Source organism: Malania oleifera, chromosome 1 (assembly GCF_029873635.1).
Source record: "Malania oleifera isolate guangnan ecotype guangnan chromosome 1, ASM2987363v1, whole genome shotgun sequence".
Taxonomy (NCBI): Eukaryota; Viridiplantae; Streptophyta; class Magnoliopsida; order Santalales; family Ximeniaceae; genus Malania; species Malania oleifera.
Window position 1 is genome coordinate 89663383 of NC_080417.1, and position 21854 is coordinate 89685236.

Genomic DNA, 21854 nt, shown 5'->3' on the forward strand with positions numbered 1-21854 from the left:
TTTAATTGTTGCCAGTAGATGATGATGATAATGAAGGTCTTCAACTACTTAAAAGGGATCAGCTGGGGCAATTTTTTTAAATTTTTTATTCCGGTACTGCCAGATGTAGATGGTAGAGATGACACAACGTGATTTAAGTCAAAATCGTGAACCTTACAAATTTGAGTTAAAACTAAGAGAGAAGCACACTAACAACCACCGTGATTTCAGTTAAACCACAAACATTGTCAAAAACAGTAGCAGATATGTTGGATTAGAGTCTGCACTAACACCACTTGATGCAGGATCAACATCCAACAACTTTAATTCTCAATTCTAATCTGAATAAAATTAATACATAAGAGGCCTTCTATAGGCGTACAATGTTCAGAGAATAAGAAATCTATCTTGACAAACCTAGATAAACTAACTTAATAGTTTTCTAAATAATAATGCCCTAGAATCTTGGTTCCTAAATAATAATACCCAAAAATATTGAATATATGACCTTAATAAAAACACCTTCAATAAACTAAGAAACAATAGAATTAAAATAGAAAATGTCCTCTGTGTCAGCTGCATCAATTGTACAATTATATCAAAATCTGCAAGTCAAAAAGCAGAGACTCTTTAGCAGCTTAGCTAAAAAACATCATTGTAACACATGAATGATTCATGAACTTCTTTAACCTACAATCATATTTAGTCCATTTGCAGATAGCCTTCAAACTCACACCCAAAATTTAGTGTGGACATAAATGCACAACCATATGGACAACTTTAAAGCATTGGATAAAAAGTGTATTATTTTTACAGCTGCATAAAGCCAATTAATGCACATCGCACATAAAGGCAGCATCAACCCCAACTCACAACACCTATCAACTGCATTTCATCAAGAAAAAGAAAAAATTGAATATGAAATATAAAAAATTTATGGTACAATTAGAGGACAAACAACCACGCATCAGCTAATAGCTATAACAGCTCAAAAGTTCTCAAAACAGTCCAAAATTTTGAGAATCATGTCCAAATATTCCTTGTTGTCATATAACCCAAGGATAGGTGTTAGCAGGTAGAGATTAAGAATGCAGTGGAGTTAAAAAGGCAGCAATAGAAACGGACAAAAAAAAATACAGACATACCTTAAAGTTTCTGCATCAGCTCTAACATCAATTTTCTCTATTTCTCTAGTAATCAGAGTTTTCAGCCGTAAAGTATACGCAGTGATAGCCTGAAGTAACTGCGGAGGACTCTTCAGGCAATTTAAAATGATGTCTCGAACATCATCAGGTATTTCCGCATCAAGATCAAAGCCTAACTTGGCAACTTCTAACTGAGGATTTGCATGAATTCCACTACCTTCATAAGCTGGAAATGAATTGCACACCTTTTCAATCATACGCTCAGCAAGAGTTTCACATGCCTTTCTAATATTTCTTTCTCTTGTTGTTTCAATGAGGATGAAATCATCAGTAGATTTGGTGCCTTTGACAGTTGAATAAACAGCCTCTTTCTCATGGCTCGTATGGAAATTGTTAACCACTTCAACAGAAGAATCAACACTAGACCTCTGAGCATCCCTCACTTGATTAACATAGTAACGAAGACGTTTGTGATATTCTGCAAATATTTTTGCAGCTTCATCACACTGTTTATCATAAGCCTCCAACATCACCTGCTTGTGCCTGCACTATAGAAGCATGAATCAATCCACAGCACATTACAGAAATGCAGATATGTGTCAGCTGTACCACAATCACCAACCCACAGAAACCTGAGCTCCCAAAAGAGTTGGTTCAACTATTCTCTTTAAGCATATTATCGTTTGTTTCCAGCAATATCAAACTTTCAAGGCACCATAACTTCACCATTATCAATGAAGTTCCACACAATATAAGAATTCAAATATACATAGTTCATCATGAATCACAAAGCATCAATCAGCCATTCAAAGTTCATAAAAAATAAAATTAAAAAAATACAATTATTAAATTTTCAGTTCACACATCTAATTGGTTGTTTCAATATCCACAAAATTTAAGTGCCCCAGGTAGTAATAAATTCAGTTGAAGAAATTACATATCAGATAATGTCGATTAGGCACTACCAACACCACATCCTCCCTCTGGTCCCTTTTTCCCCGAAGTGAACTTGACTCTTCTTTCCTCTTGAAGCATCTAATGACCAGCTTCTAGCAATCTAGAATTTAATTTCCAGGAAATACTCAAACTAACAAGATAATGCAACAACTTACTATTACATCACAAAGTATGAGAAACCATAATTTCTGTACACCAATTGTATGTGTTTCATCCACCAAAATTTAACAATACAGACAAAAGCAATTTTAATTTATGCACGACCGACCTGTAATTTGACCTTTCATCGAGCATCCTCTTGCGCTCTGCCTCCTCTCTTGATACCTCCAACATCCTCGCTCTCAGATCCTTCCTCTGCCTTCGCACAATATGCCTCAACCTTTCCACTTCCTTCTCCGCCAACTCTCTTTCCTGCAATGCAACTTCTCTACTCTCAGCTGCACTTACACTCTCCCCCACTACCCCCACCTTTGCCTTATCCTTGTCCTTCCTCCTTCCCTTGCTCCTCGCCTCCTCTTTCCCCAAATCGACCCCACCACTGCTACGCCCCTCCGCACTTCCATGGACGAGCATATTTCTTCGAATGTTCTCCACCGTCTTCTCCGACTTGACCCGATGCAACAAGAAGCTCCACACTGGTATCATGTTGCCCCGGCAAATCTTGCGGAGCGAATCTATTGAAGGCAATGACGCTGCCTTATTCGCAGCATACGGACCTAGAGGCCTGTATCCCATTTCCTTCTGTAGCCACTCTATTATTGCCTCTGGCTGAGCTACCGAGCTCGACAAGCTCTGCATTGCCGACTTCTCTAGGGTTTCAACCTCAGAAAATCTGGTGCTTGATTGTCATTATACTCTGAATTTAAACCCTAACTAGGACATCTGAACGCCAATTTGAGAGGAAGCAAGCTGCTTGAACATAAATCGGAAAGAAAACCTAAAACCCTTAACTGAATGAGTGTGTGTGCGAGAGAGAGAGAGAGAGAGATAGACAGAGACCTAGTGTGCAAAACTGAGCACAGAGGTAGAGAATTGAATTTTTAAAACCACTGATTTCTGGAGAGAGAGAGAGAGAGAGAGAGAAAAGATCTGAGAGTGGAAATGGGCGTCGTCGCCGGGGAAGGAAGAAGAAATATATGAACCGTAGAAGAGAGTACGAGTACCATTCGAACAGGTACAAACCGTATAACAACGGGGAGAGTTGAATTGCGTGAAGTTCAAATTTGAAAGCCGACCCGGACTTTTTTCCAATCTTAATATTTTTTTTATTAAAATCATTTGAAAATAAAACAGCATTTTTTAATGGTCCTGTATGTATTTGGTAACGTGACCATTTAAAAAATGTTACTTTATATAATAATTTTTAAAAAAATACAATGAATAGATTAGCACTTTTTGTATTGTCCAATATTTTTACATAGCTAAAGATATATTACTTTTAAAGTTAATGTATTATATTCACATTTATTTTAGATGAATTCATAAATATCCATTTGCACATTTATGCAAGTTTTTTATTCTTTAACGATGTGGTTGAAGTTTGACAAAATGCTTTGATCAAATATGATGACTTTGATAATGTATTAAGTGTATTTATAATTTGTTTGGTTAAAAGGAATCAAAATTGGACTAGAATCATAATTCCAAACCCAATTCATTTTCTATGCTTAGTTAATAAATGAATGAAATATCAATTTCTTTGGTATGGACATTCTGTTGTAAGTTTAGTATAAACATGATTTAATTATTGGATCTTCGAAACTCATAATTTTATACAACAATCAAAAAACTCATACCTTGATTCATGCTTCCAAGTGAATATCCTTATACTGTGTTTCTATCTCACAACATTACGTTTTCTTGTGTTTTTCTTAACTTGATGGAAAAGTAGTATAAGCTTCCTAGGATAAGATAGGACCAGCCCCAACCACATTTAAATACTAATCACTTCCATCAAGTGATTAATTAACATTCATAACTTATCATAATTATGACTTCTCAAATTTCGATAAGTTATTAGAAGTCATTATTGTAAATAGACTCTTCATATTTGGGAAATCAATATTATTATAACATTCATGTAAATAAATATAATCATAATTTTATTTGAGACAATTTATTTATATCTTACATTCTCCAACTTGACTCAAGTGAAATTACTTAATATAGTTTATCATAATGCGCATATATTAGTTATCATTAATATGTAGAAAACTTGTAGGAGTTATGGCGGTTTCACATCATCTTTATTAACATAATTCCTTCCATGCACTACAATACAAGTTCCACTACATATAATGATTTTTAGTTAAGAGACATACATTAGGTCTAACTTTTATCATGTTATCATTATTCCATAACAATTATGTATACAAAACGGAAAACATAAATAACAGAAACATTTTCATTATCAAACTCAAATATCAATTGAACAACATACATTAAGATTTAATAATGCCCATCTTTTCAACATGACCAATAAAAGTTTTGAGCAGCAACCCTTTAGTTAAGGGATCTGCTATCATACAATCGATGCTAATATGTTCAATTGACACTTTTTGTTTCTGTACATCTTCTTTAATAATAAAGTATTTCAATTCCATATGCTTAGCACCCTTAGAATACTTATCATTCTTAGAGAAGAAGACAACTACAAAATTACCACAATAAATTTTTAGGGGCTTGGCAATACTATCGACTATTCCAAGTCCTAAAATAAAATTCCGCAACCAATTAGCCTGAACTGTAGCCTCAAAGCAAGCTACAAATTCAGCTTCCATAGTGGATGCAGCAATTATTGACAACTTCACACTCTTCCATGAAATTGCTCCTCCGGCTAGCAAGTATACATAGCCAAATGTGGACTTCCTTGTATCCACACATCTAGAAAAATCAGAATCTGAATATCCAACCACCTCAAGATGATCAGACCTTCGATACATAAGCTTGTAATCTTTCATTCCTTGCAATTATCTTATAACTTTCTTTGCAGCCTTCCAATGAATCATTCATGGATTACTTTGATATTTTCCAAGCATTCCAACTACAAAGCTAATGTCAGGCCTTGTGCATGTTTGAGCGTACATCAAGCTCCCAGCAACAGATGCATAAGGTACATCCTTCATTTGCCTCTCTTCCAGATCATTTTTAGGACATTGCATGAGACTGAACTTGTCTCCTTTCTGAATTGGAACAAGTGATACTGAGCATTTGTCTATGTTAAATCTCTCTAAAACTTTATTTATATAACCTTTCTGAGACAAACCAACCAGTCCTTGGGACCAATCTCGAAATATTTCTATTCCGATCACATACTTTGCCTCTCCCATATCTTTCATTTTAAAGTTTTTAGAGAGAAATTTTTTAGTCTCATGTAACAGACCAAAATCATTAGTTGCAAGCAAAATGTCATCAACATACAGGATCAGGAATATAAACTTACTCCCACTAATCTTCATATATATACACCGATCAACCGTGTTTTCTTTAAATCCAAAGGAATCAATGGTATTATTAAATTTAAGATACCATTGTCGGGAAGCTTGTTTAAGTCCGTATATTGACTTCTTAAGTTTACACACCAAAGTTTCTTTCCCTTCAACTATAAAACCCAAAGGTTGATCCATATAAACATCTTCATCTAAATTCTCATTTAGAAAGACAATTTTCATATCCATTTGATGTAACTCTAAATCATAATGAGCTACTAAAGCCATAATGATTATGAAAGAATCTTTCTTAGAGATCGGTGAAAATGTCTCTTTATAATCAATACTATCTTTTTGAGTAAAGCCTTTAGCAACAAGTCTGGCCTTGTAACGTTTAAGGTTACCACGAGAGTCTCGTTTGGTTTTAAAACCCATTTACATCCAACTCTCTTGCAGCCTTCTGGCAATTCTACAAGATCCCATACTTCATTTTGTTCCATAGACTTTAACTCTTCTTTTATGGCATCCATCCATTTATCAAAATTATCATAGCTAATGGCCTGTGAAAACAAAACTGGATCATCTCCAATTCCTAAGTCAAAATCTGACTCTTGAAGATAAACCACATAATCATCCGAGATAACGGATCTCTTTTCTCTTTAAGATAGTCTTAATGCAACCTCTTGTGGTTTTTCTATAATAGGTTTAATTTGAATAGCGAGAGTTGTAATTTTATTAATTTCCACATTTAATTGAACCATACTCCCACTAGTTTCATCATTTTCAATGAACCTAGCATTTCCAGTTTCAACAATTCTCGTGACATGATTAGGACAATAAAATATATACCCTTTCGATTTTTTTGGATAACCAATAAAATTACCACTGATTGTTCTTGCATCTAGCTTCTTTTCTCATGGATTATAAACTTTAATTTCTACCTGACTACCCCAAACATGCAAGTGTCGCAAACTTGGTTTCCTGCCAGTCCAAAGCTCAAATGGTGTCTTTGGAATTGTTTTACTAAGAACACGGTTTAATACATACATGACAGTTTTTAAAGCATACATCCACAACGAATTGGGTAAAGACTTTCTACTTATCATGTTCTTAACCATATCCATCAAAGTCCTATTACGCCTTTCTGATACAACATTCTGTTCTGGTGTACCTGGCATTGTGTATTGAGCACAAATACCACAGTTTTCAAGGAATTTAACAAATGGACTAGGTAGTTGTCCAGTTTCGTTATACTTTCCATAATATTCACCTCCTCTATCATATCTAACAATCTTCACCTTTCTGTCTAATTGTCTTTCAACTTCATTTGCATAAATCTCCAAAGCATTTACTGCTTGAGATTTGTCATGTAGCAAGTAGACATATCCGTAACGTGAAAAATCATCGATAAAGGTGATGAAATATCTATCATTATTGAAGGTATTTACGTCAAAGGGTCCACATATATCAATGTGTATAATTTCTAGAAGCTGAGTGCTCCTTGTGGCCCATTTATTTGTGTGTCTTGTCTGCTTTCCTTTAATACGATCTACACAAATGTCAAAGTCAAAGAAATCCAAATCTTGAAGTATTTCACTCTTTACTAATTTTTCCAGTCCTTCTTTGGAAATACGACCTAACCGTTTATGCCACAAGTAAGCAAATTGTTCATTCACTAAACTTCATTTAGTGCCAATACTATGATGTGAGGTTAAAAGTGTTTCAGCATAATGATTATCAAGTTTTAACTTATATAATCCATCACAAAGCATACCACAACCAACCATACAGGTATCCTTAAATAAACTAAAAAAACCTTTATTAAAACTACAAGTGTACCTAGAAACATCCAATTTAAACAATGAAATTAAATTCATATAAATACTAAGAACATAAAAAGTCTCATATAAATCCAAACAATAACCAGTATCTAGGATTAAACGATAAGTCCCGATAGCTTCAACTGGCACTTTTATTCTGTTCCCCATGAAGATAAACTTCTTATTTGGGTTTATGTTCCGAATTGTAAGAAATCCCTGCATCATATTAGAAACATGAGTTGTACATCCAGAATCAATCCACCAAGTATTATAAGGAACTTCAGCTAAATTTGATTCGAAACATACATAGCCACTAGGCTTAACCTTCCTTTTGAACCAAGCTTTTCGTTTCAAGCAGTACTTCTGGTAATATCCAGATTTTCCACAGAAATGACATCTATCCTTAGTTGATACCTTCTTCTGAATATGAGAAGAGGATTCATTATCCTTTAAAGATCCTTTCCCATTTCCATGCTTCTTTGCTTTCTTTTCAGCTCCTTGATTGTTCACATAATGAATTGAGTGAATTCCTTTATTGTTCAATCGTGTTTCCTCTTGAACTAGTATATTGTGCAACTCATGCACATTCCATTTATCTTTCATGGTGTTATAGTTCATTTGAAATGGTCCATACTCGGTTGGTAATGAGTTTAAAATGAAATGAACAAGAAAATTTTCATTCATATCCATTCCCAAAGTCTTAAGTTTTGCTGCAATATTTGTCATTTCAACAACATGCTCATGCATAGTACGTGAACCATCAAACTTCATGGTGGTTAACGTACCTATTAATGTCCCAGCAAGAGACTTATCTGCTGTTTAAGAACGCTCTCCCACAAACTTTAAAAACTCTTTAGCACTTTCAGTTTTGGGAATAGCTGTCTTGATGTTATTTGCAACACTCATTCGTATAAACATCAAACTTAACCTGTTTGATCTTTCCCAATTGTTATAATAGATTATTTCTTCAGCACTGCTAGAATCAGTAATAGCAGCAGGCTAATTACTTAAGAGTCCCAAATCAAGATCCAATACATTGAGGCGAAATTGAAATTGTTCACTCCAATCAGCAAAATTCAACCCATTAAACATTGGAACAGATGAAGCATGCAAGTGTAATGATCCAGACACAGGTGCTGCAAAAATTAACCATACTTAATGCTTTGAATGAAACATTTATAAGATCACAAACATAAATATATTAATATTTTCCTCTGGTAAAAACACTAATGTAAAAAGCTTTGAAATGATGCTAATTAAATTTTTAATTTTAACATTGCTTTGGTAACATTATATGCACTCATTATAAGTATCTATTATCTTTGGATAAATAGATAAAATAATAATAGTAATATTACCAAAACATTATCCTTATATTATAAGAACAATTAATCAACCTTTGGGTGATTCTTGATATCTTATAATAATTTAATATCGTTCTAGCATCAAACATATGAGTACTTTACTTAATGATTTAATCACTTTGGTGATTAAAATCAAAATATTGTATAACATCAAAATGTTAAAATATTGTGTAAACATAGACTCATATTAGCATGCATTAACATTATATATATTTACTATCACATCAGACATTTTGCGCCATCATAATTTTTTTTTTAAGAAGTATCATGGCAGAACAGAATTAAACACAGTGCACATAAAATAAATTTGAAGATGCGCTGCATCGTGAAATTTTATTAACCAATACCTTGACTCATAAACTAAAATTTAACAAAACACGAACCTTTAATCATAATAAAAAAAAACATGATTTTCTAAAACCTAAGCTCTGATACCACATGTAAGTTTAGTATAAAAATGATTTAATCAATGGATATTTGAAACTCATAATTTTATACAACAATCAAAAAACTCATACCTTGATCCATAAACATGATTTAATCATTGGATCTTTGAAACTCATTGTAACACCCCGAACCCTTAAACCCTGTCTGATGTGTTACCTGATTAATTCCATAAATAAATCGTACATAGACAGCGAAAAATATAACTATGGTCCTCAATCATAAAAATAAATAACATAGTTTATTAATTATATCCATATTCCATAATAGCCATCTATCACCTGTACTCCTATATATACACATATCTCCAAAAATATTCAGTATTCACAACACCAGTATGTTTCACAACCATTCATAAAATCCAGAAGACTTAAAACATAAAACATAAAATATAACTTATATACATCTCAAAATATCATCAAAATGTTTATACCTTTTTCTTTTTTTATAACCCCAAAAATGCTATCAACCTCGAGCTTCTCTAAGCTCGTTTACGTGGTGGTCCTGAAAAGGATAAATTTGTAATCTAGTAAGACACATTTCAGTAAGGGAAGAAACAATATATAGATTAAAACAGTGTGTGGTCAACATGAGATTTATAAATAACATATTAATATCATTTGCAAACCATTAACATGAATTTTGAAATCATTTTTTCAACCTAATCATACACATGCAAAATATTTACCCATGAGGTTACCCAAGGATAGGGGTGCTTACCCGCCCATACAAGTAGCACCCCTATGCTCTGGTACATTAGGCAACCCAAAGGTCACAGCTCAACATACCAGGGCACTCACCTTACTCATTAAGCCCTTAAGTGATAAATTAATCTCGTACCCACATAGTTCATACAAAAGTTTACCAGGGAAGGCCCCTGAGAATAGGGAAATCTACCCGCCCATACAAATAGTTTCCCTCTATCCTAACACATTATGCAACCTAGTGTCACATCTGATACAATCGAGGCACTCACCTTTCTTAGCAAACCCTCAGGCGAAAAGTCAGCCCCGCCCAAACGTAACATGTTCTACTAATATAAATACTGATAATACTATAGTACATTATTTTATTTGTTATTTCAGAAATTTACATCTGTTTATGTTCTCAGCTTTAACATTGCATCGCATTTCACTTTACGTAACCTTTCACATTTTATATCGTTCACATTTCACATTTCACATTTCATATCCATTTCATTCACATTTCCATTTCATTTCATTATCATTTCATTCATTCGTACTACAGCTCCTTTTAGTTGTACATCAGTTAGTCCACATAGAAATGTGTTAAAATTTGCTAACACAACTTCTTTTAGCTGTCATCAATTAGTCTACAGCTCCTTTTAACTATCATTGTATACATGGTTTCATTAACAAACACAAGCAGCATAATTCATATCACATTTTTATCCTCAGTGCATTCCTTACATAACTTGCATCTCATACGTATAACATATATTTGCATAGAATTTATATTTACTCATGCCACACAATTTAGCAGTAAAATTCATACATTCACTATAAAATAAGTCAATCAACTTTTAATGTTCATATACTGAAAATATACCTTTCATTTCTTACATAATTATCTTGAAAATATTATTCACTTTTATTGGTTCATTTTCACATATACATAGCTAAATACGCAGCCCTAAGCTCAGAAAACATAATTTACATGATTGACATTTTATACCCACATGAAAACTCATATATATATATATAACATAGTCCATTTTTATTTAATTCATAAAAACTTGATTTAATATATATAATTTCCCCCTTACCTGAATCCTTGAACTATACCGACAGGAATCCCACATAGATGCCCGCGGCGCTCACCCGAACCCTGGTTCAAAAATTCTAATTCAATTAAATCAACCCTAAATAAAATACTATTTTAATATTTCCTATGCCCTTAAATTCCAAATGAATAATTATACCCTCAAATATAACCAATTTATTGAATCCCCAAATCTAACTCTCGCTTTGGAGTGGTGCTTAGGAAACCCAAATTGGAAATTTACTCCAACCAAAATGATGACGATTGCGACTAGGACCCCATGGTGGTGCCCGATCGTCGATTTGGCTGAAGATCTAAGGATAAATTGAGTAAATTGGGAAAAGTTACCTTACCCCAGGAATGGTACCTACGCCACTCCCACGACAAATCCGCTCTAGAAGAAATGTTGGTGGCAGAATTAGGATCCGTTTTCTGATCGATGCTCGTTAAGCTGATGAAATCAAGGAGAGAGAGAAGGAGGACAAAGGAGAAAAACGGAAAGTGGCATGAGAGAAGTTTCTGCCAGCGGAAATCTCAATTGAAATCTTCACAGATTGCTTTATGCAATCCTATATATATATATATATATATATATATATCTTTATTCCAATTAGTTTTTTTTTTCTTTCATACTATACTTTTTTATTTGTTTATTTAATACATTAATTTAATAATATTTAACTAATTAATTGATTAATAATTTTAATTAATAATATTATTTATTTATTTATTTTCGGGTTACTACATTCTCCCCTCCTTAAGGAGTTTCGTCCTCAAAATTTTACCTACTATTCATCCTTCCACATTGTCAGAATTCATCAATTCCTATAGTTCAACATATACATATCACCATATACTTTTGCATCACCAATAATATAATCATCATATAAAAATTTACATCATCTATTACTAAATAAAATTATATAATCTTATATCTGCTTCTCTGATGACATCCTCAGCCTGAAGTGTATACAGTCGGGGTGGAGCACCTCTTAAAAGTGGTACTTGCTGTTGCCCCCGATCCTGGTTCTGAATAGATACCATAGGCAATGGTTCCCAACAAATTTTCTTGATGTGCCCTGGTTTACCGCACCTGAAACAATTCGAAGTATCAAACCAGCATTCGCCCCTATGCCTTTTATTACATTTCTGGCATACGGAGTCCACTGCCTCTTTTCCTTTCTTCCCTAATCCCTGACTAACCTTTGGCCTGAAACCTAGATAGTGTAGGCCTCTTCTTATGTTCTGAAGGCTCTATGCTGCTCTAGATACTTTTATCCAGCACCGAAACCTTATCAACTAATTATGAGAAAATATGAACCTGAAACCCCACCACCAGCTCGTATATTCTGCATCTCAAGCCTTTTTTCAAATTTACTGGCCTTTCTTACCTCGTTCGGGATTAGAAATGGTGCAAAGCGTGATAGCTCTACAAATTTTGCTGCATACTTCACAATAGTCATACCTCCCTAGGTCAGATTAGTAAACTCCTCAATCTTTTCCTCTTTAACAGATGAAGGAAAATACCTGTCAAAGAACAGCTCCTTAAATCTCTTATAGGTAAGAGCTATCTTTACCAGCCTCTATTCCTCTAGTAGTTTTGCAGAAAGCCACCAGCGTTTCGCCTCCCTAGTAATCTTGAAAGCGACAAAACGGACCTTCTGCTCATCCGGTCAGTCGAGTACAGCCACGATCTCCTTTATTTCCTGTACCCAATTCTCTGCAGCCACTGGATCAGGTCCTCCTACAAAGGCCAGAGGGTTCATCCTTATAAACTCCTTAATGATGTGGCCCTGACCTATAGGTGGACAATTCTGTTCTCTGGGATCCTTTTTCATCTCTACCCTAACCTGGCAGACTATACCCCTAAGGGTATCTGCTCCCCTCTACCTCGGAGCTCTATCACCGAGTTTAGCTCGGTTTCCTTAAATATTTAAATGAATGGGTGAGATACATCTCAGTAAGACGAAATAAATTATCTACAACGTATGGCAGTATGAGATTCATTATATCATAACATATATTCGTTTTAGTAATAATATCTTATGAGTAAACATACCATTTTCACAATCATAATCATATAGGTATATAACACAAGCTTTCATAAGCTTTTACTTTCATTTCCAAAATCTTTCATCTGTAACCCAAATTTACTAGCAAAGTTCCTAAGAATAGGGAAGCTTACCCGCACATACAAGTAGTTCCCCTCTACCCTAATAACGTTAGCATTCTAGCCCGATTAACTCAGGTTTAGCTACAACTGATAAGATCAGAGCACTCACCTTACTCAGTAAGCCCTCAGGCAGTATGTTTTACTTCGCTTTATTTATTTATTTATTAACTCACACTATTTCTTTTCACATTTTCATTCTCGTTACCATTCTCATTTCGTTTTCATTTTCATTTCCATTTCCATTTCTTTTTCATTTTCATTTCCATATCTAGCTCATGAGCGTCACTAGTTATCAATACATTCGTGTTTGTACTCATGGCTGCCCTGAGGATATCGCTCCACGTCATGCTTCCCCCTATGAATAGGGTTGTGACCTGAAGGCTGGACCTAACCGCGGTTGGCCAACTCGGTTAGGTCAATATCATTGCATATCTCGTATTTGTAGTATAAGTGGTCGGCCAAAAGACCTGATTTGGACTCAAGGGGTACAACAACTCTACTATACAGCTCAGTCGACTATCACGCCACATGCTCCATGAGTCCATGTGGTTGCACTAACACCATTAGCAATGGTATCATACTCTTAATATCACAACCCATCATTAGGGTTTCCATATCCATCCATTAGGGTTATCACTACCACATACTGACAATCATTATGTGGTATTGGCATTTCATCAATCACATGTATGTATTCCCCTTTCGGAATTTCATATTTCATTTCTCATAATTTAATATTCATATTGCAGAATTAATGGTGCAATATTCACTTTTCACATATTCACATTTCCCATAATCTTATTTCTCATATTCATATTTCTCATTTTCATATTGTAGAATTAACATTACAATATTTTCATTTCACATATTCACATTTCCCATAATCATATTTCTCATATTCACATTTCTCATTTTCATATTACAGAATTAACATTGCAATATTTTCATTTCACATACTCACATTTCCCATAATTGTATTTCTCATATTCACATTTCAATATCAATATTCTCAACACATTTCATCATTTCAATGATATTTTCTTAGTTCATAATTCATCTTATCCCATACTATCATATACATATCTTATTTCACAATTACTCAGTATTTCTCAATACACATTATCATATCTCAGAAGATATATATATATTCCAGTACATTTTACTTCCATCATTTTTTCACATTTCAAATCCCATATATCAATACACATTTCATAAACTCATATTTCTTAGGGTAATTCATTTAACCTAGTTTAAACATTTCTCAATATAAATCATATGCCATGTTAGCTTTGGTGCAATCCCAAGAGGGGGGTGAATTGGAGATTTAAAAATTTATCATTAAGTCAACTAGTCTAGAAACAGTATTACACAACCTAGGGTCTGTCTATGCAATCATAAATAAACATACACGTGCAGTAATATAAAATGCGGAAGAATAAACAGCACACGCGATATGTTATTGAGATTCGGCCAAAGTGTCTACATCCCCGCCTTGACTCACCAGCACAAGGATTCCACTATGATTCACTTAACGGGTGGAGCGGCACTGGTTACAACCAAGTTAATTAGCCGGGCTGACCTCAACCTACAACCGCACCTTACTAGGATGGTGCACCTAACTTTCGTAACCGGGTCTAAGCCAATTTGAGACTATTCCACAAGGCTAGTCTCCCTCTTTAGGCCCACGTCCGTAATATAACAAATGTATGAAATTTTGCATACACAAAAATATGCTTCTTTAACAAGCAGGTATGTACAACAATACGCACAGTGTAATTAATCACCCACACATCAACAATATAGGAATTGTAAGCTCGATGATGTGATTTTGTGCAAGCAACACTTAGTAATGTATAATCTCAAATATGCTCAAAAGTGTTCTAACAAGCTAATCTTTGAAACAAGATATAACAAATCTCAATAATAGATTAGGGTTTCATAAATGCTGGCAACAGTATTCAAACCAACTCAAAAAATATTTTCCTCAGTGAAATAAGCACAAAAGTTGTTTGAAAAATATAGCTTGTAAAATATTTTGCACACAAAAATTATTGCTTAAAGGAATCTTGCAATAACAATGCTAAGATCCTCAAGCTAATGATTTTTTTCCCAACACAAGATTTATCAAGTTAAATCTGTGGGAAACACTTTTGCTTAAATCTCAAAAATCAAACAATTAACAACCACAAAAATGAGAGTTTTAAGCAATGTAAAATAAAGCACTAGCACATTTAGGAACTCTCACAATGCTTGAATGATCAAGAAAATGAGTGCATGAGAGTATTTGGAAGTAGTATAGGCAAAATAGGCTAGTTGAATTTGAGAGAATTTTTCACTAATGATTTTGCTAATCTCTCTAATCTTCACAAATGAGGCCCTATTTATAGAAGTAGGGCAAATTATAATCGTTAAGGACATCATGGGAATTATTAAAATTATTTTAAAACCATTAAGAGTTATTAACCACGTTTAACCGTGCTTAATCGCGGTAAAAATAAAACAACTTGAGAGTTTTCGGGTGCCTGATCCAAGGTTCGGTCGTCCGAATAGAGACAATGAAAAAAGTCAGTTTTTGAAGTTCGGCCGCCTAAGCATGGCTTCAGTTTTCCAAACCAAGCCGATTCCCACACTGTTCGTGATTTGAGTGCCCGCTCTAGAGTTCGGTTTACCAAACTCATGTGTTCGGTCGCCTAAAGGCTATTTTGAATGTATAAGTTCGGGTTGCCGAGTTGTTGGGAAAAGTTAGATCAATGGTTCGGTCAAACGTGGATGATATGTGTATTTTAGTTCGGTTTACCGAACTCAGGTCAACATGTTGACGGGTCCACAATTCGGGCGCCCAAGGTGTTTTGAACACCAAGAGTTGGGTTGCCCAACCTCTTACAATTTTGCCTATTAAGTCCTATTCACTTTAATTGATTCCCCTAATAATGCAAGTGATTATGGGGACTATTATGTGTTTGTGCGGGGACCTAAAGGCCTTCTAGGGTCTTTAAGCTTACAATTCACCTATATGTATGATATGCAGAGATTATTACAAACATTTTCCCTATATTACTATTACAGACCCGAATAGAGAAAATATTAATTATAACAAAAGAAAACTTTAGGGTCTTTATACTTTGAGTCTTTATGTACCATCAATTGATCTGCTAATATATACATGCACACAAACTCAATAACTATCAAATACTTGAGTATTTGTTATTATCAAAACCGAGTATGACCAATGAGGTCAACATGCCACACAAATTTCATCTAATATTTATATTATAAATAAATTTCAAGTAAAATATCATACACCATTTTCACATATTTCTTAACCCATAATTTCCATAAAAAGATTGCTATAATTTATTCCCCTTACCCGACTTACTGAGACGTCCACTAACACCCAAATTTTGATGCTTCTCAACGTTCCCAACTCAAAAGCATAAAAATCAAATTTTTACCAAATCAGTTAGCTCATTTTCCACAACAATTTATGTATAAGACTGCCTACATTTAAAATACTCCAAACAACCTATAATAATTTTAAATCTCTTACTAACCTTGACTTTGGGATGATACCCCAAAACTCCAAACTGGAAATCTACTTTGCCTATATTGCAAATAATATTCCTAGGAACCCCGTGGCGATTCTCGATCGTCAATTTGGGCTTTATTGAAGCCGAAAACGAAGAGAGAAGGAGAGGGGACCGTGGTTCTAGTGAAAGAAAGTGAGAGAGAGAGAGAAAGGAAGAGAACGTCGCTAAAATGAGGGTTTCCACCCTTTATAGCCTGGTATTCATTGACGAATTCAAGTGGTTCATCAACGAGTACATGAAGGCACTTCGTTGACGAGGGGTCTATTTGGTTGACAAACCTGAAATTCCTAAAATTCTCCAAACTCTCAGTAATCTTTCATCGACGAGACATGTGTACCTTATCGTCGAAATCTATGGGACATTCGTCGATAAAGACCCTAGGTTCATCGGCGAAGCCCTGTTTTTCTTCCTTTTAAAATTCCCTTTTCCCTCTCTTTCATTTCTTTTATTAATTTAATTTTCCAGGTCTCTACATTCTACCCTCTTTATAAGATTTCGTCCTCAAAAATTTCCATTCACCACATTTACATTCATAAAAAAAAACACCACCATTTTATCAATCACCCTCATTTATGGTGGAGGAATACCGTGGTTACATTAGGGTTCTGGGAGATTACAACCATTGAAAGAAGATTCCCCCTAAAACCATTCTTATCAAAACCAAAACTTTAACTATCCTACACTATACAAATCAAAACATATACCTTAACCTTGGTTCCCACCAAACAGCTGTGGGTTATTTTTGGCACATCTGCTCCTCTAATTCCCCAGAAGCTTCTTCTACTGTATGGTTGCACCATAGAACTTTTACCAATGGTATGATTTTCATACGTAATTCATGTTTTTCCAATCTAGAATCTGCACTGGCACTTCTTCATATGACAAAGCATCATTAAGCTCCAATGCCTCATATTTGATCACATGGGAGGGATCTGGGACGTATCTCCTCAACATGAAAACATGAAATACGTCATGAATTCTTAACAAAGCCGGTGGTAAAGCCAATCTGTAGGCAACTGGACCCACTTTTTCAAGAATATGAAATGGTCCAATATACCTAGGGCTAAATTTACCCTTCCTCCCAAATCTCATAACTCCTTTTAATGGTGCCACCTGCAAAAACACATGATCTCCAACATCAAACTCTAATTCTTGTCGGTGAGTATCAGCATAACTCTTTTGCTGACTTTGCATTGTTTTGATCCTGTCCCTGATAAGTCGAACTTTATTCTGAGTCTGCTATATTAGCTCTGACCCCAATATCTGTCTTTTCCCAATCTCATCCTAGTATAATGGGGATTAACATTTCCTGCCATACAATGCCTCAAATAGTGCCATCCCAATGCTGACTTGATAGCTGTTATTATACGCAAATCGACTAGTGGTATAAATCGTAACCAACTGCATCCAAAGTCCAACGCACATGCACGTAGCATATCCTCCAATATTTGTATCCTTCTCTCTAATATGAACTGTCTCATAATTTTTCCTTAGCAACCTTGTCAAAACATCCTCCATTATGATGAATAAATAAGGAGAAAGTGGATCCCCTTGCCTCAAGCCTCTAGTTGATTGAAAAAAACCCTTTAAAGGTTCCGTTCATCATAACGGAAAACCACGAGGACTCAGTTAGCCTAAAAACAATAATCTTGGAAAAAAATTTGTAAGCCACAGAGTACAAACTAATAGGCCAAAATTTATCAAAGCTAGAAGGATTGTCCACCTTCAGAATTAAAATAATAAATGAAGAGGAAAAGAACCTGGAAAGAGGAGTGCCCTGAAAAAATTATTTGCTGCATCCAAGACATCTTTTTTAATAATGTCCCAGCAAGAAATATAAAATTTAGAGTCAAACCCATCTAGTCCAGGACTGGTTTCTTTGGGAATAGAGAACACCGCTCTTTTAACTTCTTCTTCCGTCGGATCGGCGCAAAGAAAATTATTATCAGTATCTTAAATCTGCCTTTGAATTAACTTTGAAAGATCACAAGGTTCAACCACTGAAGACTCTGAGAGAAAATTATGAAAAAAAGCAGCGGCTTCATTATGTATTCCTTATGCACCATCCAATATCCTCCCGTCGTTCAGAACCATATGGTCTATACAACCCTTATTCCTTCTCTAATTGATAACTGAATGGAAGAATTTAGAGTTTTGATCCCCCTCAATGAACTATTTTTTTTTTTGTAATTTGTCCTAGGCGAGATGCTTCCCTATTCTCTCACACCTGAATCTCCAACTTAGTAGGCAAGTAATCGGCTTCGACCTCCTCAAAAAAACCTAATTGCAGTTGATTTTCTAGAGATTCCATCCTTTCCTCGAGAGCTTGTAGGTTTTCTCTCACTCTCCCAAATACATTTTTATTCCATGCACGTAAAAGAACTTTAGTTCTTTTAAGATGAATAACAAGTTTCAAAAGACCAAGGCTGAGTCAATTCTGATTTAGGCATCTTTAACGCACAAAAAAAAAACAAATCATGCGAACTCCACATATTAAGGAACAGAAATGGGGTAGGGCCATACAAAGAGAATGACGTACTCGTATAAACCACCATAGGACTATGATCTAAGGATTTTCGACTCAGATATTTGAATTTAGCTGAACCATATAGGTTGGAAAAAGCATTATTAGTAAGAACTCGATCAAGCTTAGCCCAACTACGAGCCACCCTTTCATGGCCACTGCACCATGACATACGAGGGCCTATGTTGATAAATCAAAGAGACCACAATAATGTAAATAGTCATTAAACTCCATCATAGGTAAGAGTGGTCTTGGATTTTCACCAATTCTTTCTGCATCCGTTTGAATAACATTAAAATCACCCAGGACCAACCAAGGGAAATCAGATTGGCACGCCTCCAGTTGCCGCCATAATTCCATTCTTTCAACATAAGAACATTTGGCATAGACAAAACTCACCAAAATCTTTTAGCCGTTCCTGAAGAACCACCTGGAGATAATTTGAGTCGTGATTGAAATCACCTCAAAGGCATTCATATCCTTTCAAAATAGCCACAATTTACTGCCCTGATTTTCAGTAGATATAAAATAGTGATAATTCAGAAAATTACGAAGCATTACCGTCTGCTCCTCAGCAGTGAAAGCTTCTGAAATAGTAAACAAACCAACATTAAACTTATTGATCAGCTTCTTTAACTTGCCTCTAGCTCTGCCTAACCCTCTAATATTCCAAAAAAAAAATTGTATCAGTCATAAATTTAATTTATGCAGTCAGATGTGAACCCTATGAGATTTCCTCACAGATTTTTCCTTTTCGATTTTGGTGTTTTTGGAAGTCCATCCCTGCCATGTATCAGACACATACATTTTTTCTTTGTCCTTCAACACTAAAATTTCACCTTCCTCCCTCTCGAACGAATAACCCAAAGCCAATTCCCCTTGATGCAAACCATGGTTCCCACCTTCAGTATGTTTAATACTGTCCACATTATCCATTTTCTCTTAAGACATACGTTCACCATATGAAACTCGAGCATCATCATCACACTCAACTTCCTCACACTCCTCTTCATCACTTTCTTTTGAACCTTCATTCATATTATTTTCCAAGCCTTTCTGTGGTACATCAAATTTTTAAATTGCATAATCCCCTTTTTCTTGAGTCATAGGAATTTCTGGAAATACAGGGCACCTATCCTTGGTCGTCTTCGTCATCGGCACATTATTGGATCCTGCTTCCTGCTCCACCCTCTTTGCCCCTTTATCCATATCGGTACTGGTTTCCATTACACCGTCATTCGTCTTTGGTTTCCATATCTTTTTTCCCTATATTTTCTCTCATTCCTTTGCTTCTCTCCTACCCTACAAACAATCGAGGTTTGTCCTTGCTGACAACATTATAATTTGAAATGTTTATATTTGTATAAAATTAGATAAAATGATATATAAAATAGTAGTATATTTCATTTAAGTTTGCACAAATTTGAATTTAAGTAATGAAGTTCATATTTTTGAACACAATTTTAGTTGAATGTTGATGACATGACACAATCTACCCAAAATAAGACATGGTGGGTTAGGGCTTCAAAGAGCGAGAAAATGAGATAGTCCATTGAGGGCAAAATCATGGTGCACAAATCTTAATCTAGAATTGGTGGCTCGCATTGTGAAGATATTTGGTGGTAGAGCCTTAACCTCTGGCTTGAAATCTTCCTTCTACTTAGTTTCATATGGAGACAATTAGGGGTGGAAAATGGATTCACAAGCCGGGTTCGAAAGGGTTAGGGTTAAATGGGTTTGGGTTCGGGTTGTGGTAGGCTAGCCAAGGCTTGGGTCCTCAACTACCAAAAATAAAATTTATAAAACCTAACTAATCTCAAGTTTTGTAGAAAGTGAGAAAGTCGAGTATTGATCCACGGGGACTCAAGTGTAGTTATTAACCACTTCCACTTTAGTTTACTACCACTTTGTGCAATAGAAAGTAAAAGGAGAGATTTTTAAAAGGTTTTTCTAACAATCTACTAAAAGCATGTAAATTCTACATTAACTCTACTCCTACAAAGTAGTACTCAGTTTATGAATCTGACTTAGACTATCGTCTGCATAAACTACATTCAATCAACTATCCATATTAGGCTAGACGGTGAAAGGAGCCATTCGAGGGCATAGAGTAGTGAAGGTGCACCAATCGTCCGGAGCACAATCGGGAACCAGGGTATACTCTATCTTAATGATCACGAGAACCTCTTTGGTGTCCATAGCCTACTACATATAATTGACTGAATCAATAGTAGTTCTATCCTATCCCCTAAGACTTCATCATAATCCAGGCATTAAAGGTGCATGAAAGTAAAAGCATGGTAATGAAATCAAAGCAAGTAAAGGTATTTAAATAAAAGCAAGTAAAAGATGGCTTCAATTGCAAACTTAATAGTTTGTCACTAAAAATCAAGCATACAACCGAGAACCAAGATAGGAATTTAAATGAAAAGCATGTAAATCAAATCTGATGTGGTTCTCAATGATGTTTTAGGTCTATCACTAACCCAAAAAAGGCCAAAGAGGAACCTTGAGAACTTATTTGAAGCTAATATTTATACCCATTAGGGTTTACAAGGTTTGAATTTCAAAATAGGAAAGTTTGTAGCAAATCTCCCACAGAAGATTGTTGTTGTCGACCAAGTTGCACCCATGCTTTCCCTTGGTCACGT

The 21854-nt window shown here is 35.0% G+C and overlaps 1 protein-coding gene across 1 annotated transcript in view; it reads right to left on the minus strand.

Annotated features, from left to right (window-relative positions):
• The window catches only part of LOC131164049 (AUGMIN subunit 5), a 35717-nt gene extending 32348 nt beyond the window's left edge, over positions 1-3369 (minus strand). Inside the window, exons 1-2 of the mRNA XM_058120980.1 lie at positions 2350-3369; positions 1125-1667 (exon numbers count right to left, since the gene is read on the minus strand). Of these exons, the coding sequence (XP_057976963.1) occupies positions 1125-1667; positions 2350-2879 (1073 nt within the window). The 5' untranslated portion in view covers positions 2880-3369. The remainder of the gene's footprint in view (positions 1-1124; positions 1668-2349) is intronic.
• Between the last annotated feature and the right edge of the window lie 18485 nt (positions 3370-21854).